Source organism: Zootoca vivipara, chromosome 5, assembly GCF_965207765.1.
Source record: "Zootoca vivipara chromosome 5, rZooViv2.hap1.1, whole genome shotgun sequence".
Taxonomy (NCBI): Eukaryota; Metazoa; Chordata; class Lepidosauria; order Squamata; family Lacertidae; genus Zootoca; species Zootoca vivipara.
Window position 1 is genome coordinate 67,604,450 of NC_142588.1, and position 26,213 is coordinate 67,630,662.

General features: G+C 43.6%; 1 protein-coding gene across 1 annotated transcript; it reads left to right on the forward strand.

The window, feature by feature from the left end:
• Nucleotides 1-20,810: 20,810 nt before the first annotated feature.
• Nucleotides 20,811-24,764, forward strand: KCNE4 (potassium voltage-gated channel subfamily E regulatory subunit 4). Its single transcript, XM_060274226.2, has 2 exons — nucleotides 20,811-20,945; nucleotides 22,359-24,764. The coding sequence occupies exon 2, from the start codon at nucleotides 22,385-22,387 to the stop codon at nucleotides 22,895-22,897; it is 513 nt and encodes a 170-aa protein (XP_060130209.2). The 5' UTR covers nucleotides 20,811-20,945; nucleotides 22,359-22,384; the 3' UTR covers nucleotides 22,898-24,764.
• Nucleotides 24,765-26,213: the final 1,449 nt, after the last annotated feature.

Here is a 26,213-nt window from a genome sequence, read left to right on the forward strand (position 1 = left end):
CGATTTTCGGCGATTTTTTTCAGATCTGGAAGCGCGCCGCCGCGCAACGTGCCGCAAGAGCGGGCGGCGGGGGTCGTCGCGGGCCGGATTGGGAGGCCAATTGGGCCGCATCCGGCCCGGGGGCCGTAGTCTGGGGACCCCTGTTATAGAAGCATATAGCTTTGCTGTGTTGTTATAATTCAAATGAATTGCATTGCAAGGTTTGTCTTCATTCTATGATGTGGGTTGGCTTGAGCAATCTCTTCTGGAATGAAAAGACAGTGTGAAAATTTTGATATGTCCCATGGCAGACTGTGTGGGGCATCCCTTGCTTGAAAGCATTCTCATGTCGCGATCTCCATAAAACACACTGAAAGCAGCATTTCCAGGGAGGAAAATGAATGATGCTGTGGAAAATATGTGGGAGGAAGAATTATGCACACACACAAAATTGTGTCTTTATACTTAATGCAGAAACTGACTCATACAGGCATGTTTTCCTTCAAGTGGAACTGTAGGTGGGCAGGAGAGTTCCCAAATGTTCCTGCCGATATATTTTCCTGAAACATCAGCGTAATATCATTGCTAATGATGTAACATCAGCACAGCAGCTGGTACGTCAAATCGCAAGCGTTTCTTTGTTGGCACAATACGTCTTAGGACAGGACTGTAAGAGAATTGGAAGCAGAGCCAGCAGACCTGCTGCTGCTGTGAAACTTTGTGCGTATTCAACATTTACTTAGTTTAAAGTAATACGTGCATAAAAGGGGGGGGAGGGAATAAAGTATTGCACATCTTTGTTTAGAGGTGCAGGGGTGAAAGGAAAGATGTCAAGGAGGGATTGGCCATTCATTAAAAGTGTGATGGGGAGGGATTTTAAAGGACACTTTAGATGTGTGGCGCTGTGGTCTAAACCACTGAACCTAGGGCTTGCGGTTCGAATCCCCGCGATGGGGTGAGCTCCCGTTGTTCGGTCCCAGCTCCTGCCCACCTAGCAGTGTTGAAAGCACGTCAAAGTGCAAGTGGATGAATAGGTACCATTCTGGCAGGAAGGTAAACGGCGTTTCCGTGTGCTGCTCTGGTTCGTCAGAAATGGCTTAGTCATGCTGGCCATATGACCCAGAAGCTGTCTGCAGACAAACGCCGACTCCCTCGGTCTATAGAGCAAGATGAGCACTGCAATCTCAGAGTCGTCCGCGGCTGGACCTAATGGTCAGGGGTACCTTTACCTTTATTCTTTGCCAACTTGCTTCCCAAACATGTTTGACAGTTATGGCTCCTCCACAGGAACTATTCACGGAGCATTCGTCCTGATTTGCTTGCACGATCTTTGTTTAGAGGTCACACGATGCCTAGTCTTTATTGAGCATTTGTTCCGATTTGTTTACAGGCTGGTTATAAAGCAATGAGCTGAGCATTCATTCTGCAGTCATAATGGTTTGCTTGTGGGGTGTTTTTGCCACACTTTTCAAAACTTTGGATTCCAGAATATGATCCCATATAGTGTGCCCTCCCCCAACTCATCATTTCATCCAGTGTAGCAAATAGAGTCACTTCAAGGGATGGTCATTTTTTAAATATAAAAAAGTCTCTTTGTTTTTACCAAAAAGTTAGATCTGCCTTCTCAACATCTCCAGAAGTTTCGCTCTTAATGACATCTTCAATATCTTTGCCAGTCTGCTACAGTGTAATAATCAAATAAATCTTTAAAATCTTTTATAAAAGAGCTTTTCCTCATCATTTTCCTAACTGCAAAAAGGCCTGATTCTTTTTTTAAAAAGCAGATTTGTAGTGCTAAGGTGACACAGCACCTTAGTCCACTTTAACTGGTCAATTTATGGTATGAGCTTGAATCCCTCCTGCAAAATAGTGACAATCTGGAGGCACTCTTAGTAACATGGTGGGGTGGCATTTGCAGGAGGGTCTCCCCCCTTCTCCCCAAAACACCACCCCGTAACCCCCCCAAAAAACCCTCAAGTGGAAATGTGGAGAATTGTGAATTTAAGACTGGGAAATGGAGAAAGCAAAATTGACATTTGTCCAACTCTACTTGAAGCGCCCTATTTCTCTTGTCACTGAAAACATCAGGCAAGCAGAGCTTTCTGGAATGTGTATCCTTTGAATAAAGTGCCACAAATGTTTCTTTTGCACCCTGAGCCTTTTAAAACACTTGTATTTAAGCACTAGCCTGCTAGCCCCAGTGAAGGGCATGCAGGCAAGTGAGTGGGCTGCCAAAAGGATGAATGAAGTGCTCCATCCTTCCTCTGGGCCCAACATAGAAACCAGGTGGGCTGCCAGAGGACGGACGACTTCTCTACATCCAACAGAGATACGCAATAGGCTGCTTCAGGAGAGATGGACTCTTAGTCCCTCCTCTGATAGCTGCACCCCACCCCCAGCAGGATGAAATAGATTTTTGCAGGCTTGTAACTTTTTTTGGGGGGGGACTCATTTACAAGGCTCCTTTAACGGCAGATGACAGCCAGATATTAACCTGTTATAGCTTTCCCCATCACTCTACCTCATGGCCTCCTAGTAGGGCAACAATAAAGCAGCTAGCACATTTGCAAAGCTAAACATGGGCTGGTCTGGTTTCAAATTGGATGGAGGACCGAGTGTTCAGATTCTTGCATTGCAGGGGGCTGGACTAGATGGCTCTGAGGGTGCCTACCAACTCTACAATTCTATAAGTTTATGAATCTATGTCAGGAAAAGCTTTGCCTGTCTAGTTTCTGCCTTCCTTGCAACTACTAAAAGCCTAGGAGCCCTAGTTCTTAAGACATTTTAGGCAACAGTGTATTAGAAGGGTCTCACATTGCAGCTTCTATCGAAAAGGAGATGAGATGAAAAGGCAAGCTATATAATCAAATCATCAGCCTGATGGAATTTCCAAGTGTGTAGCCTGTTGTACATAACCCAGCTACTGTTTCGTTTCACAGGCCTGTCATCTACATCATTGCTTCAGGTTGTGATGTTCAAGAAGCCATGCTCTGATAATCATTTCCCTATCATCAGAATTCTTTTAGTGCCAGCCTTTCCTGGAATAAGCAATTTGTGGCCCCTTATCATTGGTCTTTTCTTCTAAACCTGGAAGAGAAATGAAATGTACCAAAGAGAAATCTCATTTATGTATAAGAAGGGAGGCAAATTATGGCAGTTCAGAAATCACTGTGCTATTGCAGTCTCTGCCGCATCACAAAGAAAACAGGGAGAACTCACTTATTTAACCCTTTCACATTCTACAGTTGTAGCTGCCAGTAGATTGACTAGACCAGGCATCCCCAAACTTCGGCCCTCCAGATGTTTTGGACTCCAATTCCCATCTTCCCCAACCTCTGGTCCTGTTAGCTAGGGATCATGGGAGTTGTAGGCCAAAACATCTGGAGGGCCACAGTTTGGGGATGCCTGGACTAGACCTTGACTGATGAGAACATCTTTTATAGTCTGACACATTATATATGCTAATAATGAACTCAGGTTCTGAGTTCTGACAGCTATGGGATTAAAACAGGAGAGATGAGTATTGGTATGCTCAGAGGAATGCCAACATTTCCAGAAGTAGGCAAAATAATCTTTAGGAAAATAAAACCCCAGGGGGCAAAAACACCACAGCAGCCCCCTAAGACTGAGCATATGCAGTAGCCCCAGAATACCAACCTTAGCGTCCTCAGTTCTTTCCTGCTACATCTGGAGCACAGCAGCTTGTTGGTCAAGAAAGTCTAGCTCATGAAGAGCAATAACTTCCCCCAGCTGTGCTTGGTTTCCAGAGAGGAAGCCTATTTATTTGGCAGTCGCGGCTGCAAGTGGGTCACCACTGCAAGACCAACCCCAAAGAGGAAGATGCAAAAGGGGCAAATCCCTTTGGGCTACTCCTCCAGGATGTGACGAGACTGAGGGCGTTTGCCATGGGTAAGTGGCATTTGAAGAGCTTCCTCTTAGGTAAGACATTGAAGTAGTTAGGCAGGGGGAGATGTGTGTTATCTTGGCTTCTGAGTGAGAAGGGGAATGCTAGGGAGCCATATCTGTGTTGAGTACATGAAAGGACTTCATCTAGTGCAATGGTTCTCAACCTGTGGGTCGCGACCCATTTCGGGGTCGAACGGCCCTTTCACAGGGGTCACCTAAGACCATCGGAAAACACATATTTCTGATGGTCTTAGGAACTGAGACATCGCTCCTCTATCCGTCTCCAGGCGGGTCTGCCCACATGCAGATACGCTTGTCCGGGCAGGAGCAGCATCCGGAACCCCAGGGAGAGACCTGCAAAGCATCCTGGGGGGTGTAGTTCTTTCCGATAGAAAGGAGGGATGAGGGAGGGAAGGTGGTGGTAGCAGCAGCAGACGACGATGACTTTAAAGGGGCAGGATGGACGCTGGTGGGCTGTTCAATGCGTGGCGGCTTTGCTTCGGGTCCCTTCTCCCACGTTGCGGGTTCTTGCGGCCCCCACCATTTCCAGCTTGCATGCAACCGCGATGATGCGGGAGAGGGGAGGGCTGGCGAGCAGGGGGGTGGGGGAAGGTTACGAGCCGTGAATTGCAAAGCGGCTGTGGGATCGTCAATAGGGGCCTGTGTGGGTGGGTGGAATGGAACACTTGGTGGGGCGTGACGCCAACTCTGCCCCTGGATCCAGGCACGATTCGAGGTAGATTTAGAAAAATTAAAACCAAATATCTCCCTTTCCATTGCACCCGGCACGGCTCAAACTGCTCCCCTCCTTGCAAAAAAGAAAGAAAGAAAGAAAGAAAGATCAGCTTCAACTTCTCTCCTCCTCCCTTACCGTGGTGCCTGACTTAAGGAAAGTTTGGCCCTTCTGTATAGTATTTTTATCCATGCACAATATGCCCATTCATAGTACAGGTGTACAAACCATACTTTGCAGGGAATGTTTGATGGGCTCAGGGATATACAGAAAATAAATAAATAAAAACACCCCTGTGATTATGGTAGGTACTGTTTATGTGTCACCAGTGCCCTCTAATGGTGGGAATTGGAATGGCCTGGGGCAGGGAGCGCTCCACGCTGGCATTGTGGGGTAGGAGGGTTCCTCTGACGGCGGTGTGTACGCCCACCCTCCTGTCGCCTCAAACGAAGCGTTTAATTTGTAACAATGAAAATACACCCTGCATATCAGATATTTACATTACGATTCATAACAGTAGCAAAATTACAGTTATGAAGTAGCAACGAAAATAATTTTATAGTTGGGGGTCACCACAACATGAGGAACTGTATTAAAGGAGAGTATGGAGGAGAGTCGAATGGAGTGTTTTTTTTTAAATGAAAGAAGGCAAAATAGCTGGCTGGAACAGTGAACAGGATCATTCCGGAAGCCAGCATACTGTTTGTAGGGCCCACTTGAAAACCTATATTGCCATTGCAAAATGGTTAATTCTTTCATTTCTTCATATTTTCATTAGGTTTAGAAGAGCTGGTGCAAAAATACACCAGTCTCCTAGTTCCACCGGAATTATTTCAAAGGCATGCCTTAGCTAAGCAACAGGCGTCCCCATACAGTTTGTGTGAATTAGAATGTCTTGCCACATCTTGAATCTAATATGCATGCAGCACCCAGATGTCTGATCTTCCAGAGCAATTTAATTTCCATAGATGACTTTACCCCCCCCCCTCCCTGCACCTTTGCAGGTAGCTATGGCAACCAGCATTTCACCGCTGACATCTAAGCAGGCCACTGGTAACCATGATGACTTATTCAAGACAATTATGACTACTGGTTGGTTTCTCTTTTTTGTGTGTGTGTGCGCATGGGGAAAACATCGAAAGCATTCTGTATCTTTGGGGAAAGAACCACTTCGTTTCAAACCTTTGTAAGTAGGCTAGACAATCTTTCAAGCGCAGCCAAATCATGAGCACCTGTCCTTTGCTTGGCAGTGTGCAGCTGCTGCGGCAGACCTGCCTGCACATCACTAGGTGATAGATGTGGTATTTTGTTCGTCCAAACAGCATCCTCCTCTGTGGAACCATATTTAGAAGAGCAGCTCCTGTACAGAAACCTGTTACTTCTCACAGACTGACCAGGGCAAGCCCAAGACAAAGGATGGAAAACACTTTGCATGACATAGATGCTAGATTAATGGCTGAGCTGGGATCCATCATTCATGTTCGCAGGGAAAGCATGGCACTGAACCCTGTGCGTGTTGACTTGAAAGAAAGCCCCACTGTGCTCAGTGGGGTATATTTTTCCCAATAAGTGAAGGGGGCTTGATTGTGAAGCCACCCTGAGAATTGTAGCTCTGGGAGGAGGGGAGTATGTTTTCCTAACAACTCTCAGCACCCTTAAGAAACTACAGCTCCCAGAATTCTTTGGGGCAAGTTGTGAGTGTTTAAAGTTGTATAATAGGGCTTTTTTTCCAGCCAGAACTCACCAGAACTCAGTTCCGGCACCTCTCAGGTGGGTGCCATTGCCATTATAAGAGAACAAGGGAGGTGTTCATACTGAGTTCTGGCACCCTTTTTTCTAGAAAAATAGCACTGGTGATAGTGCTTTAAAGGTAGGGTTGCCAGACTCAATAGAGGACAGGACTTCTGTGCCTTTAATTGGCCTGCTCTCTTTTGAGTCTGGAAACCTTAAAGAGAAACCAGCAGACCCTTTGTTTAATTTCCAAGCAAAGGGTCTGCTGGTTTCTCTCTAAGGTTTCCAGACTCAAAAGAGAGCAGGGCAATAAAAGGCACAGAAGTCCTGTCCTCTATTGAGTCTGGCAACCCTATTTAAAGGTATGGTGTGGATGTGGCCTTTATCTTTAAACTGGACTTCTACTGGACAGCCCCTCAAACATGTCCCAGTTGCAAATAAAGGATTGTCCTCTGAGAGCCCTTCAAGTTGAGGGTTGTCCTTTGCAAAGTAAGGCTCCATTGCCACACTAAGATGCTCTCATCCCCTGTATTCAGAAGAACTAAGTATTCTCCATGCATGGAAGGGTTTGGAGGTGGTTGAGCTTGTTTGTTTTGGTAATTTCAGTATCTAAAGGCAGGAATGCATTTCATGGTGTTCTTCAGCTTTGAAAGAAACTGTGTGTGGGAAATCTATCTTTTAGGAATACAGATTGTAAACTCCTAAGGCTTTCAATACAGGGATGCCTTCATAAAGAATATTTGCCTTCTTGCACATATCATGTCAAAAAGATAAGACTGTTATGTCTGGAACAGAAGCAACAATGATATAACTGTTAGATTTCCATAACCGTTTCCAAGCTAAACAGTCTTCTCAGATGTTTGTAGTTTTCTTGAAATGTTCTTTGCCTGCCAGCTTTGGAACAGCCAAAGGAACCACAATGCAGTTCCTCTCAAGGAGCATAAAGTCAACATTGGTCACACTACTTTAGATAGAACTAGGGCAAAACAAATAAAACCAAGACATAACACTGTGTAAATTTTGTAAATTTTAATCTGGACACGTCCTCTTTGCTGACCAAAGTGCTAAGGTCTTGTAAGGAAATCAGCCTGGGAAATGTAGCTTCATTCTATCTGCAGCTTATTTGCAGAGAAGCTAAGGTTTTGCAACAGGCCTTGCTTGGCACAGAAGCACATCTTAGAAACTTTACAAATATTCTGTTTTCCTGCTGCAGGGGTGAGGGTTTGCAATGTATTGTTGTTGTTATGTTTTGTTATATTTTAGGCGGATATATATATACCAACCCAGTGGCTCACAGACTCAAACTCTCAGGCTATTTCAACCCTTTGGGAGTCCCCAGCAATATGTTGTGTCAGTTGCAGTTGCAAAGCTTCCTGTCCAAGTGCATTGTGCTATTTGCTCTTTCCTAGGCTCCCATATCTGACTTGCATTTTATTTTCTCTGATGACTAACTGAACAGTCCCTTGGTGTGTGTGTGTGTGTGTGTGAGAGAGAGAGAGAGAGAGAGAGAGAGAGAGAGAGAGAGAGAACCTGTGGCCCTCCAGAGGTTGTTACATTAGAGCAGGCATCCCCAAACTTCGGCCCTTCAGATGTTTTGGACTACAATTCCCATCTTCCCCAACCACTGGTCCTGTTAGCTAGGGATCATGGGAGTTGTAGGCCAAAACATCTGGAGGGCCGCAGTTTGGGGATGCCTGCATTAGAGCAGGTATTCTCATTGGCCACAAGGGCTGGAGCTGGTGGGAGTCCAACAACTTTCCCCATCCCTATTTGATATACACCTATCCTACCTTTCAACTGATGAGTGGCATACATAAAACCAAGGCAATCAATAATAGCTAATAAAACAATAAAAGTGGCACAGTTAATCATGATAAAAAGCAGCATTACAGGCAAGAATTGTTGAAATTCAGCAGAATATAAATCCAGCACTTTTAAGTAGCGGGAAAGGGTGGAATTTGCCCATTCCCCCAAACTGTGATAATTTTTAATACTGTGACATTTATCCTATAGCAGTTCTAGGATGTCATCTGTGCAGAGAGTTCAAGAGAGAAGCATTTAAAGGCACCATAAATCATTAAGGATACATAGTAAATAGGTATTGCTGACAAGGCAAACTTCAAAAGGCTGTCTTTTTGCCACATTAGTATTTTCTCTCTCTCTTCAAACTGCTGCTGTTATCAGATTCAAGAGCGCGCCTTAATTTAGGCTGAGCAGCCGACAGCCAAAGTAGGCCCAAGTTGAAACACTATTTTACCATTTCCTTTCCAATGACCTCCATGTTATTAACACGTGTATGTGCATGTCGTGTGTATGCATATAGGAAGATAGAATGCCACCGAGCATCTGAGTCACTTTGTCCATCTAGCTTAGTATTGCCTTGACGGGCCATGGCTCTCTGGGATTTCAGAAAGGGCTATTTTTCATCCCTCCCAAGAATGCTAGAGAAGGTGTAGCTAAATTGATGCTGCCCAGATGCTGCTGGATTGCAACTAGGGATTGGCAAATCTGTCTGTTTTCTGCTCTTTCTTTCTTTCAAAAAGGACACCTTCAAAATCCAACAGCATTTGTTTGCTCATTTTGCCTAATATACACATTTTTGCAAAGCAATTTCCCTTCATACAATGCATTTTTTTTGTATGTTACTTCCCTAAATATATGCATTTTAAGGCACACTTTTGTACACTTTACTTGGCAGGAGTAAAGTGCCATTATCCAAAGTTATTACTTGCGTTGCAAAATTCAGAGCAGGGCGGTTTTCAAAGGATGGCTGTGTTTCAGTCCTCATTATTGTTTCAGAAAGTATGAATTAGACTGGTTTGCCTTTAAATAGGAGCAGGTTAGAATTTCTTCCTCATCCCTGAGCATCAGCCAGGCTGGCTGAGGCTGATGAAAGTTGTATCCCAGTAACATCTGGATCACATCACATTGAACCAGTGAACTTTTGTATGGAAAGGTTCCACTCTGCCATTAAGTCGCAGCCCTATATATTTCCTATATCCTTGCAATGGCATACTGTACACTTCTTGGATTTGTTTTCTTGAAAAAAACTTCTTTTAAGAATTGTGTCATCTCTTTATTCCCTTTTCCTGGATTCTCTTACATGCTTCAGAAACCACTGACCCATGCACAGCAAAAGGACCACACACATTTTTGGTACTCCAGCTGTTCATTTGTTTACACTGAGTGTCTAACTACATGTCATTAGAAGACAACTGGATATCACTTAAATACCTAGAGGAGGAGCCCCAGCATTCCTCTGGATTAACAATAATCTTTATTAGTATTATTCCTCTTATTTAAATATACATGTATTAATCATACCAAGTTGGTTGAAAATTTCAGCAAAAGTATTCTAGGAACATCCCCGTTTCCTTGATAATCCAAAGTTATTACTTGCTTACAACAGAATCAGTTTTTAAAAATATGATGTTAACGCTCATGTATCTTCATTTTATATATGCAGGATGGTATACAAAGAGATTTTAAAAACTACAATGCAGTATAAAACACAGTCAACTGTACAATAAAATTAAGAGGAATAAAACCACAAAACACAAAGGTAACAAAAAGCAGAAAAATCCGGACTCACAGCATCATTGTACAGTCGAACCTCTACTTACCACCGCCTCCAAGTCACGACTGCGGCAAACCAGCGGGTTTGCTGCCATTCACACATGCGGAGAAGCGGTGGTCGCCGTTCACACATGCTCAGAAGCGGGCAATCTCCGCCTGTGCCTGCGCACAACGGCGCCTCTCCCAGTGACTCGTTTCGACCTCCAGACGGACCTCCAGAATAGATTATGGTTGCAAATAGAGGTTCCACTGTATAATAACTGGGGCTAGCATCACTTCCCCATTTCAAAATGAAATGACAATCATGCCTTCCACTCCTTTCATGTTCTGCGGACTATGGTCTTGATCCCATTGTCTACTTCTCTGAACTCTAGAACATGGACAGCTAACATGGGCCTGATGCAGCCCCACAAGCAATGTTTCCTTCACCACCAATTTGGTCAGATGTGGCAAAAAGGAAAAGAGAAAGTAGACAAAGTGCTGGGCACTCTGAGGGAGATGCAAATCACCCCCTCCTCAATAATCAGAGCAGTCGTTTGAGGAGTGGGTAGGGGGTGAGCCATACAGAACCAGCTGAGGAAGGCTGTGTGTGCATGCATGTGCGTGTAGAAGAGAGAAACTTGAGAGTAACTGGATAATTATCGGCACCAGTCAGCAGCTCACCCACCCTGCAAGTAGTCACAGTTCAGAATCGTTCAGTCAGGGAGCTTGGCAATAACTTTATCATTTATTTCTCAAACAGGAATCCAATGGTTGTAGGAAACTCAAGGCTCCACCCAGATGTAACTAAGTCCAGTGCCACCTAGTGACTACCCTGTAGAATGACATTATCCATGCAATTCCTAGCGCATTTGTGCAGCAACAGAGAAATCCAAGAGGCTGCCCAGCGCCGCATGAACAAGCTGCTCCCTTTCACATTAATTTTAAGCCAGGGAAAAATAATGTGCAGCATTAAAAAAAAAGGAGGCTTCTTCACCAGTCATCCTAGGTCACTATGACCTTAATAGCATAGCAGCTGTTTCATTTCTACATGGATAGCAGATGCTGAGCTGCAATTCAAATGTACCCTGCTCGGGTCTTCTTCCAGCATAAGGCGATACACATTTCACACGCATATGTCTTATTTCTGCTGAATATTTTGGTGTTGTTTTTGTTTTTGCAAACAGTATGACAGTCTCCATTAATGTCTAAGGCCTCTGCTGTCTTGAAGCATGAGTTTAGATGCTGAACAAATTTCTCAGGACACAAAGTTCTCTTTGACTCCCCCTCCCTCTTACTTATATTTCATTCATAGGCTGCATTTACACAGTGGTTTATTCCATTTCCCTAACTGTTCATTTCTGCATTATATTTGAGCTTTCACCTGACATAAAAGCACTTCTGGAAAGCTAATGGAATATACTACTTGTTTAACATTCATTTCCAGGTTATTTGGTTCCAGGAAAAAAATCCATTTGCAGACTCTTTAACCTGGAAAGTAGCAGAAGTAAAGGGACAAAAGTTGGGGTTGTATACTGGCATACAGATATTTCCTGCTGTTTTCATATTAAATTCTATGTGAGCATTGTTTTTTCTTTTTCCATTACACTTTTTTTTGCAGTGTCAGCCAACTTTCAGATACATTGTATTTCCCTCAGTTCTGTTTTTAAATATTTGAAACAATTTATCCAAACAAGCCTTTCCTACTAATGATTTGTGGACTGTTCTAAGTACAGTATTGCAACTCCTAAATGTGTACACCAAAATTATACTGACAAACATGTAATGTATGCTGATGATGGAAAATGTTGCTTGGACATATATATTTTACAAACATGCATGCACACACACACACACACAATCTATTGGCTCTTGATCAGGGACTTTCCATTTTTTCAGAATTTGCCCATTTTGCAAATAGCTTTTCTGCATTTATTAGGGGGGGGGGAATTCAGAATTCAGATGCTATGAATTTAGCTGGAGTAGGGCTGTGTTCACCCATAAATAGCTGGTTGTTTTGCTTTTGTGTTGTTTGAAAGAAGCAGCCTACAGTGGTAACTTAGTAGTTGAACGGCTTAGATCGGGCACCCCCAAATGTTTTGGGACTACAACTCCCATCATCCCTAGCTAACAGGACCACTGGTCAGAGATGATGAGAACTGTCATCCCAAAACATCTGAAGGGCCGAGTTTGGGGATGCTTGGCTTAGATGAACAAATTGGCTCCCGAACGCTGCAAACCAGAAAGTGAGTGTTCCAGTTTGCAAACGTTTTTCAGAAGCCGAACGTCCGACATGGCATCCGCTTGAGTGCAGGAAGCTCCTGCAGCCAATTGGAAGTCGCACCTTGGTTTTCGAACTGCTCCGGGAATTGAACGGACTCCCAGAACGGATTAAATTTGAGAACCAGTGTACCACTGTACAGTGGTACTTCGAGTTACAAACACCTCAGGTTACAAATGCTTCAGGTTACAAACTCCGCTAACCTGGAAGAGTTGCCTCGAGTTGAAAACTTTGCCCCAGGATGAGAACGGAAATCGTGTGCCAGCGGCACAGCGGCAGCAAGAGGCCCCATTCGCGAAAGCACACCTCTAGTTAAGAACAGTTTCAGGTTAAGAACAGACCTCCGGAATGAATTAAGTTCGTAACTAGAGGTACCACTGTATTATCATTTATTATCAGTGTCAAATGGGAGGACAAAATCCTGCGGAATGAATAAATCCGAACAAATTGATTTGCCCCAAGTGTGCCAAGTTCAGATCTTTCAAATGTCTCTGGCATGTTACCTCTGGTATGTATCTCTAGGTTACAATAATCTGCCATGAGGTGCTAAGATTGAGTAAAACCAGCTTTCAGTATCCCGAACGGCATTCAACAAGCTGTTGAAGGATGCTGGAGAACCTGTCTCATATGAGGATCAGCCTGAATCAAAATCTATCTGCCATTCTTTTTTTGTCAGCTATCACCTGCCCTCAAAGACCTCCGTTGTTTTCTGGCAGTTGTTGCAGTCTGTCAAGCTATTTGTTTGACCAAAAATCTTTTCGGTACAACAGCTGTTGTATAGTTTATTAAGGAGATGGATTGGTGGCCTCGTTCCATTTTCTGCAATAGAGAGGTACTCTAATATGCTTGAAAAAAGAAAGAAATCCTCAATGCTATTTGACTCCTCTTATAGATTGCAAATTTGACTCGGGGTAGACTACATAAGAAACCAATTGCATCAACACCAATAGCATCCTGTCGCTGTTTTTATTTTGATTATGTACTTTGTGATTTTATATTCTGATTTTATCCTGTGAACTGCCCTGAGACCTGGGCAATATATAAATTCGATAAATAAAATAAATAATAAATGTACTACATAAATAGAGGACAAAACTGGGTTTTCCTGTTGTGTTGAACCTTGGTTATGGAATGCAGGCTCCAAACTGATTTATTTGCCTGGTCATATACAGCTCCCTGGCAGGGCTCCAACTATCAGGCCTCTGCAAGATTTCTTCTAGTTTCTGGGATGAAAGGGAGAAAGGAGTCTGGAGACATTTAATTCACTGTTCAATGCAAGCCATTTGGCTTTAGTTAGAACTGAGCAGACTTCCTGACTTCAGAGCATTTGACTTCCCTGCTGGTTAATTTCCTGATTTAAGCAAGAAATAGTTTTATTTGCACAGTGTCAGGTCATGAGAAAACTCCACCAAATCATTCTTTACTAATGGAAGCGCTATGTTAAAACCACGGGAGCTATCGCTCTCACTCTGCATCCTTCGTTGCTAGCAATGAGAGCCATGCTACAAAGTTCAGAAAAGGGCAACCCAAATGATAGAGCTTTTGTGGTTTAGCAAAAAAGTAAGAGGTGGCATGAGAGAAGTCTGAAATTATGCATGGCATGGAGAAAGGTCCCCCCCCAGGAGGGGAGAGTGCCTTTGTGCTTGGGTCCTGCTTGTGAGTTTTCCATAGGCATCTGGTTGAGAAGATGGTGCTCCACTAGATGGGTCCCTGGCCAGATCCAGCAGACTCTTCTTGAGTTCTTAAAGTGCCCCAACCTCTTCCACTTTCTGTTCATTTCAGATTGCTCCCCCCCACCCCACATTTAGAAATGGAGACTTTCAACTATTATTTTCAGAATCTTTCAGGACGTGGAAGAAGCTCATATCCAAAATATTACCATTTGAATTCACTTCCCATATAAGATGTAGCATTGCGTTCAATGAAATTAAAATACAGTGGTGCCTCGCTAGACGAACACCCTGTCAGACGATTTTTTCGCTTAACGAAAGGATTTTTTGAGCGGAGGTTGCCTCGCTAGATGAATTTGTTTTACGAAAAATTCATCTAGCAAATTGTGGTTTCCCATAGGAATGCATTGAAATTCAATTAATGTGTTCCTATGGGCAACCCCCCCCCAAACCCCAATGCATTCCTATGGGATTCGCTAGAATTGACCCGTGGAAGGAATTAAATTCGTCTAGTGAGGCACCACTGTATTGTGCTTAATTGCTTCCAAAACTGGGGGTTATAAGCATCTACTCCAGAGTTAATTCCCCAAAGCGTTCTGACTTGGAAAAGTCTCAATCCCTTTGTGCCAGATTTATATCTGAATATTCAGACATTGCAATGTAATTATTGACTGTTCTCCCTTGTTACTGTATGGTGTACACCTGGGGAAAAGAATGTTTGAAATTTCCCTAATGGGGGCATCTGCTGGGAAAGGGAGAAATCACCCCAAATTGGGCAAATGCCTACTCAACTTTTGGGTGATTTCCTCTTTCCCCAGCAGCCTCTTGTTTGCCACCCCACATTAAATTTGTTTATTTAAACCATTTGAGGTCTCCTTATAGGACACAGTCTTCTTTTGGAGGCCTAAAAACAAGCAATAGACACCACTGTTCATACAATACAATTTCATATAATGTACGTAATTTTCAAACCACAAAATGCCAATAAGCCAGCAAGCTTCCCTGTAACTTGAGTTAATCAACATTTAAAAACATTATTCATAAAAATGGCAAAAAATCAGTTACCAGCAATCTAAGCAATACTCCAAAAACAAAGAACTACAATCTTAATACAATTCTCTTTATCAAAAGCCAACTGGAATAGATGGGCCCTCAAAGTACATTATTCAAGAGATGCCCCTGATTCTCCATGGATACTTTTTTGGGGGATCCAGATGTCTGCAGTAGGGAGGATGCAACAGGAAGCTCTCCTCCTGTGAAATTTCTTAAGTTATCTCAGGATCCAAATAATTTCCCATATTTATCTGCATGCCTCTTTCCGTAAATACCCAGTGCTAGAAAGTGGGGGAAATCCTAACATCTACTCCCTTGTCCTCCTCCTGCCCTTCCTTTTGCACTGATAATAAACAGATTGCTTCAGGGAAGGATAGTCACGGTTTGTATACACGCCACTCAGCTACATACAGAGTTTTGTGGAGCCAGTGGGAATTGAATGGGGATCAGCATCTCATGCATCAAGAAAAGGGTTGATGTCATTAATCCTCTCTGGCTCAGATAGAATCTGGCAGATACACACAAGGAGTATGCTCTTTTCCAAAAGGGTTAATGCAGCATATATATATTTTTCACAGAAGGCTGCAGGATTTAGCTGTTCAGCTCCCTGGGGAGAATAGTTGCTTTCAAGCAGGTTGTGTAGCAGCAGATGTGTATCGTCCTCTTTCCTGTTCCCCTAGACAGACATTGGAATAAAGGGGATGCATAGATTGATGAGGCAGGGGGAGGGGAGGGCTGGCAGAAGGTTCAGCGGGTGCACCTTCCTTGTGGCAAGGGGTTGGTCTGGACCATCTTTCGGTTCTTTCCAGCACTTTAATTCTAGGCTGCTAAGTTGCTCTGGAATAGTTGCTGCTATTTCTCATATTCCCATAGTAGAGGAAAGATGGAGAACTCTTGACTTGCCCATACAAGTGTTGGGTTATACACATGCATCATAGGTGGAGCTGAGACTCAGGAGGACGCTTCCAGATAAGCAGGTCCACTAGAGCAAGCACCTTTGGCCACACAATGGAACTTAGCATCTCCTTACTCTTTGAGCCCACCCCCAGGGTCCCTAAGTATCTTCTCCAACCCTCAGGAGCAAATTTAGAGGAGAAGGAGGGGAAGTTCTGTAAATGTAAGAGCCATCATTTCTCATTCTTTCATTTAATCCATTCCATTCCACTCCATTCCATTTGTATCACATACTTTCTCTAAGCATTCAGAGCAGTGTTTTAGCCTCATAGCAACCTGGTGAAGTAGGCTGGTACAGTGGAACCTCAGTTGCCTAATGCTTCGGAAGTAGAACAGTCTTCCGGAACGGATTATGTTCGACAACTGAGCTTCCACTGTACTAGGGTCTTGCTTTTACACAGGACAGCTTTCTCTCTGAAGGGCTGTCTATCTGAAGGAGTCTTCTCTTTGAAGGGCTGCCTAGTCCAAGTCCCGTTTGTAGCCAATGAACCCCAAGAAGGGGGAGTGGGAGGGGCCCAGAAGTTGCCCCTCTACAGTTAGCTGCTGGACAGCAAGCTGAGCCGACATAGTGAGAAGTTTTAGACTTCTATTTGAATTATCTTAAATACTTCTAAATGTGCTTTTATCCATTCAAATCAGCAGGTGCAAATTCAGTGCAAAACTGCACCCCCCACCCAGGAGATGCATTTTGTTATGTGTAAGTGGCGCTCTAGTCAGTCAGAGAAAAGAATTGTCTGAAGCCACTCAGTTGTGTTCTTAACCGAGCAGGGATTCGAACAAAGGTTTCAGATCCAAGAATTTTCAACCTCCCAACCCAGCAAGCTAGCTATTGCACCATTAGTTGGAGCAATATTTTGTTTTTGGACGAGACATTACTGACAAAGCACAGATGGGATTGTTGTTTTGTTTTCTGTATATCAGGAATTATATGAATTGGAGGAGAGGCGACAGGAGGGAGAAATGAAATATTCCCAGCAGGTCTATAGCCACATGGAGTTATACCAAAGAGTTCTCAGCATAGATAATTGCATGTGTTTTTCTTTCTTCTGGGTATCTAGAAAAGCTATTGTAGCAATTCCTTTGCCACCAGGGAGAAAGGCTTCTGTGTTTTTAGCTGCTTTCCAATTGCTATTTATTCAGCGATTAGCAGGGGAGTGGGACTGAATTCGGACTTAGCTTGGCCCAACAATCTCCACAAAGTTGGAAAAAGCAAACTTTGGGTACTCACACTTAGTTTACAGATGATTATGCAAGTCTGTGGGGACTGTGAAATGCCAGATATGATATACTTAGGTCAACTTTAGAAAGAATATTACGTGATAAGGGGCGAGTGGGTGACACACACATACAGACTTGGCAAAGCAAAGCTGCAGACAGATGATGTTGTATCAAATCCCCATGGATGTTAATCCAATATCAACAACTCCTGGGCCATTGTATGGGAACGTGTGATGAAGGGGAAAGATCATCATCTTAGACAACAAAGCCATGTTGATTTCAAATGATGGGAAGCCCATTATTCTAGTCTTTATGTCTCTGCACTAAAAATAAATAAATTAGAAGATTGAAAGTTTTTGATTCTATAATTACATGCTTGTTTAACCTTTAAAGAGCCAAGACTCAACTGGGAAATATCCAGGCTCTATCATCAAGCAGTCTTCAAAATCCAGTGAGAAATTGAAATGCCCTTTCACATACACATCCCTGAAAGTTATGCAGTGGGGATGGCATTTATGTTATACACAGAGAGCATGGTTGATTCAGGACTATTTTCTAATCTTGGCCCCAGATCACTCTATTTGCTTCTGGGATAGATTACGTGATGTGTAATTTCAGTAAATAAAAAGGAAGATAGGGTGGCAGAGAATGAGTGGTTGCACTTGCTTGGTGAAAACATAATGGAACACAAACAGCTGCCAAATTACCCATCCAGATTTCACTTACTTAAATCTTTAATAGCTGCCTTTCTAAATAACTAATTCTTCCACGGCAACTGACAATAAAAATGATACAACACCTAAAACAAGCCAAGTGAAAAGTAGGACGGAAAAGTATGCCATAACCCAAATACTTGCGTAAAAGAAAGAAGGAAATGTTTCCACTTGCAACTATCTGGGTGGACTTTGCGGCTGCTTCCACACTAGCTGTGTGGTCTGGAATTGTCATATTTTGTTCAGTCACTTCTTACAGAGAATCCTGACAACATGTTTGCTAGCCTGTTGCATGGCAGCCTTTCTGCATAGTCTTCTCCTCCCTCACCAAAAAACCCCCATGATTTGTGGCAGAAATGCAATGCAATTCCATCACCAGCCTATTCACAGTGTTAGAGCACAAATGAGACTTTTCAGTACTCCTGTGCCTTTCATTAAAAGCTTCTGCCTCATGTCTCTGCCCTTTTTATTACTTCCTGTTGGGGGCAGAAGCAGTATAGCTGAAGAAAAGTGTCTTAAATATCATTTGAAGGGTCACTTCAATTACCTTTAATGGCAGTTGCTGTTCCTGTGATGGTGCTGAGGTCTGAGGAGGATACAATGTGGCTGGTACTACATTTAATGGGGGAGATTCTATTGCATAGTACAAAGTTGCATTGCTGATGCCTTAATTGTCCTTCGAAAAAAGACCAGTGATGAATGAATGAAAACACACACACACACACACACACATTTTTTTCCTGGGCAAAATGGATGAAAACCATATTGCTGGAAGCAATCAGAAACAGCTCCCCAAAAGCAGTAAAATAGGATACTTGACATTCTGCCCATATGCTTCTCATGGATGCCTGTCATAGACTGACTAGATGCAGAGCAGTGGTGGGAGGCACCAGCTGGGGACCCCCCAAGAGAATAAGGCTCAGAGCTAGGAGATTGGTGGTGGGATGATGAGTGGTCAGAGGGAGAAGAGGGAGAAAACTGGGAGGAGAAGTGCTGGAAGCTGAAGAGGTAACAAGATTTAGTGAGCAGGAAGAGACTGGGGCAGAGAGCAGTCCAGAACCAGGGGCTGGAGAGGAGGGAGACCAAGAGGCAGAGACGAGTCTGCCTGGTAAGGAAGCCAGGCTGTCTCCCACTTTTGCTGCAACCAGCTTTCCTACCCCCTTTCATACCTGAAGGGGTATGAAGAAGGAGGAGCAAAGACAGGCAAGATTGCTTAGGAAGGAACCGGTGAGGGGGGGAGAATTAGGGAGCTGTGGGAAAGTGGGAAACTTCAGTCCCCAACAACTACCTCATCAGGGCAAGATCTACCAGGAAGAGTTGCTGTGCTCTCTAGACCTGGCCTTCTGAGCTGTCTTGGTTCTTTCAACAGAGTCAACTTCACTGAAGCTATGTGAGTTATAGCTGACCTGCTCTTAGTACTTGCTCCTGACAATGCCTTGTTTTATCAGTTAAAGCCATTGCTATTAAGCATCACCGCAGCTGGCAAAGAAAAGACTGCAGTTTTGTACTAATGCACCCAATTGAAAGATAGCGTCAGATGGATTGCTGAGGAAGCAATTGCAACATGAACCAATGTGTCTCAGACTCCAGCCAGATGCTGTGAATGTTTGTATCTGGGAAGTGCTATTCTAGCACACCCTGGAACTTCCCATTAGTGATGGGGCAAACTGAGCACCCTTGAATATCTGTGAGCAGTGAGCCAGTCCACCCTAAGTCAGTTTAGTCAGATATCAAACCATTGGAAGGTTACAGTGCCTGCTATAGCTGTAGAGGCTAATACAGGAGAGACGTGTTTTTCTTGCAGCTGTGGCAGGTGAAGGTATCCCAGCTGTGCTGCTGCAGATGTGCTCCTCCCAGAGGTCATTCATCATTTGGTCACTGCTTTGGATGCACAACCTATCTGTCTCCAGGCACTGTGGTCATCTGCAAGGCATTCCCACATAGTGGAGTTAATGTTACCAGCCTTCATGTCTTGCTTGCCTTTGCAATGCACAGTTGGTCTGCCAACAGGCTTGGTGTCTGAAGCCAGCTTCCTGGAGATCACGTCCCTGGGGATCCTGCCACCTTGCAGAAGGATTTAGGCTTTCAACTATCATTTATCACATTAGAAAGCAAGAGTGTGCATCTTGCTGAAAAGAGTAAAATGGGAGTGGGTCAGAACTTGAAACTCTTACTATTGGCACTGGTTTGACCTAATTGCAGAAGGAAGCGGTACGATTTGATTAGAGTTCAGAGTGCACTGTTGCCAGGCTTTAAACCACAATGACATACAACTAGTTCCCCAGAGCAATTTCAAAGTCGGTCTGCAACAGGACATATGGATGTTGGAGAAATTGGATTCCATTAGCAAGCTTACCTAATTCACACTTCCGAAACAATATATGAACTGAATCTTTTGAAATTTGCACTTCTCTGAATTTTTCAGTGCTGTTCTTCTCTCAGGCAATGTCTACAAAAATGTACATACTAGAAAAAAAAGTGTGCATATAAACACATATGTGGGTATAACATACAAAAATTCATTACATTAGGCAAAATTGCTTTTCAAAAAAACAAAGAAAAATAGCACTAAAATGCTGGTGGGTTTTCATGAATACTTTTTCTTTCAGTTACAAACTGATGTGGAAATGTGGAGAATTGAAATTAAGATTGGGAATTGAGAAACTTATATATATGTCCCTATATTTGACATATTCCTCCATCCCTACTTGCAGATGGCCATGAAAGGAATTTTCTGCTGATTGCCCTTTCTCTTAACTGTATTGCCCTGTAAAGCTTCTTCCTCCATTGGCACAAAGCGAGCGTTGGTACAAATCACAGTTTTCACCACTGGAGTGTGAGTGCCTGAGTTGTGTTTGTGTCCACACTCTCTGGCACGGAGCTTTGTTTAGGAAAAGTTACTCGGCATCCTCAGCCTATTTCATTTTCACAGAGGTGTCTGGAATCCAACCAGTTAAACCACAAGCCTTTGAGTTCATGCACTGACTCCAGCACGCAGCTATTGTAAACTCTTGGGAACCACGTGATGAAACTTCTCTTCAGAGGCTATTAATTCTGGCAGCAGACGGAGAAAGTTTCCAGAACTCAGGAAACTGCTTCATGAACAGTCTTCTCGGGAGCTTTGGGAAGCACAAAATTGTTTGCAGACTCACGTAAGTTGTCCAAGTCTCTTTTTCTTTGTTTCACTGCACTAGATATAATAGTGTTTTCTTATTATTACCTTGTCTAGAACAACACTGATAAGCTATGTATTCAGATTCTCAGAGCTTTGATGCATTGAGCTTGTCTTGATAGTAAGCCTTCCCCCCAATTTCTTTGCCTCCCACGTTTATATATTTCTTGTATTTTAGAATGGCTTTTTCACCCTTTGTTCATTTGTGATCACATACTCTCTTTGTGGTGCTGTCTGCTGGATTATCTTCAGACAAAACCAAAGTATTGCTCTGGTAAAAGCCCAAGTCTGTGAAGCTCTGTATATATTTTCAAAAGGAAAGGAAAACTGCCATTTGATGATGATGATGATGATTATAATAAGAAATACCATTTTGTATACTTTTTCTCAGTAAGTCGTGCAACAGCCTAGGGCAAGTATTATTCTCATCTTGCAGAACTGAGAGTGTTTGATTGATGCTGAGGAAACTCCATGCCTATGGTGACATTTGAACCAGGATCTTCTCAGCTCACACTCCCAGGCTGTGTAAACACTATACCTCTGGAACACATTCGAAACACATGTTTCCCTCAAAGTGTTCTGGGCACTGCAGTTCACCTCTCACAGAGTTCCCATTCCCAACAACCTTCAATCAACTGCAGCGGCCAGAATTCCTTGAGGGGAGAAATGTGCTTTAAAGGTACCATGGGTATGCAGCCTCAGCCACCAACACGACACTAGCTTTCATAGAATTAGGGGACGGCAAGAGATGCACACTGCATAAAGGATAGACTACACTTCAGGGGCACAACACCATGCTATTCATGCAGAAGATCCCGGGTTCAATCCCTGGGATCTCCATTTATAAAGGAGCAGGCAGCAGGAACTGTCTGTTGCCAGGAAGCTGCTGCCAGACAGGGTGGACGTCATGGGGCTAGATGGAAACATAGTCTGACCTGGTGTAAAGTCATTGAGATGGACCTCCTCTAACCTTCCTTAAAATATTCCTAACTGATAAAGCTATTATGTTATTTCCAGCATAATAATATGATGGCCCTCTAGATAGTGTTGAATTGCAACACTTACCAGCCCCAACCACTATAGACAAAGGCCGGTATGATGGGAATTGTAATCCAGCAATATTTGGGAGGGCCACACTGTCTCCATCCCTGGTCCTGAATATTAGCTCCAACATCTGTAATAAAGGAATAAGACTGCTTGGCATCTTTCCTAGGCAGCTGCAAAGTATATAAAATACTGATGACGATGATGATGATGATGGTTTTGCATTGTTCCTTTTCTTTTGAAAATAGATAGACCAAGGATTTCCCATTTACAGCTATTTAGCTTTTTAAAAATGTTGGCATTTGTTTTGTTTTCTGGGTTTGATGTCCCAACCTATTTCCTCTTGCAGGTTCCTGGTTCCCCCACAGAGCTTTGATGTTCACGATGGATCATTTGAACATGACCCAGCCCATGCTTGCTGCTGAAAGCACAGGACCTGCTGCGTCTACTCTTGAGAAAGGTGGAGGGAATGGAAACGAATACTTCTATGTCCTGATCGTGATGTCCTTCTACGGCATCTTCCTGATGGGCATCATGCTGGGCTACATGAAGTCCAAGAGGAAGGAGAAGAAATCCAACTTGCTGCTGCTCTACAAGGATGAGGAGAGGGCGTGGGGACAGGCTGTCAAGCCTCTGCCCACCATCTCAGGACTGAGGTCTGTCCAGATCCCCATGATGTTCAGCATGCTGCAAGAGAGCATGGCACCGGCTCTCTCCTGCACCCTCTGCTCCATGGAAGGCAGCAGTGTGAGCGAGTCTTCCTTGACAGACGTTCAGCTCACTATTCAAGAGGAAGTGGCTGACGCCGAGCTGGGAGAAACAGGCGCAGTGGTTCTCCTCGATGACAGCAGTGAAGGTTCTTCAGAAAGCATCCACCAAAATTCCTAGCGCTTGCAGGACCTGGAGACACAGCATCTTTTGAATGAGTAGAACTGAAGGAAAACCATTTTCCATTTTGCCTCCTTTCTTGATTTGTCGAGCACCAATTGATGGAAGGGGTGCCTGGAAGCAGGGAGGAGAGGCAGCAAGCAGAAAAACAACTAGGTAGGCATTTGTTGTGCATAGGAGAATAATTTTGTTATTAAGGACAGGGAGGGATATTTCTCTCCTGGCAAATGTGTTTGCATAGCCTCTCTGTTTGCTTTAGAATGCTGCAAATATCTGGGAAGTAGCTGGGAAATAATCAAGGATGTTTTGTGAATGAGCTGCCAGCCTCATGGAACTGGTCTTATGAGTGTTTCACCCCCATAAGCAAGTCTAAAAGAGTTTCTATGGAAAATGTGGTCACCAAGGGCAGGGATAATGCAATACCAAACAAAGAGCTTTGCTTCAGCCAATGATTAAGCAGGAGCACAGTTTAATTCATTCTTGACTCTTAGATATGTGCAGCTGTGTCAGAAGAAGTAGGTCCATGTGCGAGTATATCTGAGCAAATATTTCTTTCCCATGAAAGAAATGAAGCTACATCCATTCATATCAGCAGACCATGATCTCAGTCCATGGGGATACTCAAACTCTTTTCATTTTAGTGGCATTTAGAGGGGGTGGGGGTAACACAATGAAACGGAGCGGGCACCATGGCTAAATTCTTGTTCCAATGATGCAAGATACGGAACATGGCCTGTAACAGGCAATTTAGATTTCGCGCTGTAGCACCATTATCACAAAACACTGGGCTGGATTCAGACTAAGTTAGTCGTGCTTGATATCAGTGGGAGTTAAGATAGTTATGATTAACTTGTCCCAATGATTGTAATGGGAACAAAGCATTACTAGCTTAGCCTGGATCTAACCTTTTGTTTGCAAATGCCCTTCAAACTTAATTCCTGATTCTCGTTTGCTGTCTGTCTGCAAACCATAGTTTGTCAGTTCAAATATCATGCTAAGCCATAGGTAAGCTTTTTAACCATAGTTTGGCACTGGTGTCTCTGAAGAACTGAACCACTCTGTATGTTCATATCACAAATGCTTGAAACTTGCCAGTTAAACCTCTGCACAATTTTCATAGAGGGTTGAATAGCACTGGGGCAGTGGTTTTTTGCTTCCATCGTGCGTTGCATTGGACAATAACGTCAGATTGGTCTCATAAGTATGAGAACAGAAATGCTGCCAAAATGCCTCCGAGTTTTCTGAGTTAAATAGCTCCAGAACATATTCATTGCCATGGGATACGGTGTGGGAAAACAGAGCATGAAAAGGGAACAGGCACAAATGAGGCAAAGAGCTCTCATTTCCCACTCCCGTCTGAAAGTATCAGTTCCAAGTTCTGTATGAGTGGGGACGGACTAAATGGGACCTTCACCTCCTCTTTCTGATGCCACTGGGGATACTTTTGTTTGTGCAGAGACTTTGTTGCTCATTGACGAGTGGCTGCAGATCTCATTAACGGCAATGGGAATATTTCATTGACTCGGCCGATCAACCCGCAAGCATGAATTCTGGGTTGCTTTATTCCAAGAGGGACTGTTTTAAGTTTTCAAAGGAGCCAAATTACTTCTGGCACATTGCCTGGAATCACTTGAATCCTGCAACTTTCCAACTCCGACTTTCGAGTTGTCATGTTTTTCCATTGCTTTGTCCTCATTTCTTTGATTTCTGTACAAATCTACTTGTCACTCTCTCTTTGCTTCAAAAGGCAATTGTGTATATACTTTGATACCAAGCTGTATATATTTGTCTTATATATTTAAGTTTAACTGTTCCTTTCTGACAAACACTAATTTTTATTTAAATAAAGTGATCACTCTTTTGTGAATTTTCTGTGGTGTGTGCTCAGTACTCCAATGGGGTTTCTGTGACACAGGATTCCCTGGGGCAAATCTCACCTTTGCCATGAACTCTGCCTTGAGCAAGCTGCTCTGTCTCAAACTCAGTCCTCCCTTGCTTTCCCACCACTTCAATATGGAGCTAAGGTTGTTGTAAGGATTGCAACAGACCAGAATTACAGTGGCATGACTTCGACATCAGCCAACTTCTTTCCTCCCCCATCTAGCCTGATAAAGAGTTCTGGGGGACTCAAAAGCTTGCACACAGCATGTATTTTGAGCCAACATACCTACTTTTATTTTGTGCAACAAGATAATGTTTCTGAAGCACTTGGTAGCACAGAACAAGGCAGTGGGCATTCTAGTTTATGGAAATTGTGGCTAAAATTGCCACTAAAAGAAGTGAACAAAACAGGCCTGCTTTTGATGGTAAATGGCAGGAGTGGGGAGCCCTTTTCAGCCGAATGGCTACATTCCTTCACAGGGAACCTTTTGGGGGTTGCATTCCAGTGGTGAGCAGAGGTAAAAATGTGTGGGGCAGCACCAGATTTAAGGTGGTTCCCCTACACAAGGTGCCAAGCCGAGCGGGCACAGAATTGAGAAAATAACTGAGAAGATCCATTTGGGGGCACCAAATTCTGGCCTCTCACAGGGTGCCATATTACAAAAGATTACTCAAGTCTTCCCCTGTGTGGGTCATTGGAGAAGACTCTTACCTTTCTACAACAGGGTGCATTCCTGTCATGCAAAATTCACTCTCTTTTGCACACACACCTCTCTCTCTCTCTCCTCCATTGAGGCATGAGGCATGATAATAGTTCAAGGACACATTTTGGCCATGCAAAACACAAAGAGGAATAGAGCAGGGCTGAGAAGAGGGGTGGGGGTCTGGAGTGGAGGAGGGCCAGGGAAGTATCCCAAAGGCCCTCTAGACTAGGGGGGCTGCATTTGGCCATAGAACACAAGGTTCCCACCCCAGGTCTGGGGAGAGTCCTGAGGGCTGGATAAAAAGGCTCAATCAAAGGGAGCTGAATTTGGCCCATGGGCCTGGGCTTCCCTACCACTGCACTGCTACAAGTTTTCTTAACCTGAATGTGGAATGCTGTTCTGGTTGAGCATTTGGACTTGTATCTAATACACAAAAAGATCCCCTTGGAGGTCTGTGGAGGCACTAGCGGTGATAATCCCAACCAACTTGTTCCCAAATTGCCAGCCTAATATAACTGGGACATTGCTTCTCCTGGGATGAACGCTGTCTGATATGAAAGATTACCTTGCAGTTTCCCAAAGATGACATTCAAACAGTAAGAGCATAAATATTGCCATCTTAGGACATAGCAGTGGTTGAGTCTGGAAGCTGCCCACCAACAATTAGCACTTGGGCAGCAGACTGATCAGACACACAGGTCAACTGGTCACAATCTTCCTCTATTTAAATT

Excerpts from the sequence above, each read along its gene's own strand:
- KCNE4 (XM_060274226.2), top strand. The coding sequence starts at position 22,385 with ATGTTCACGATGGATCATTTGAACATGACCCAGCCCATGCTTGCTGCT.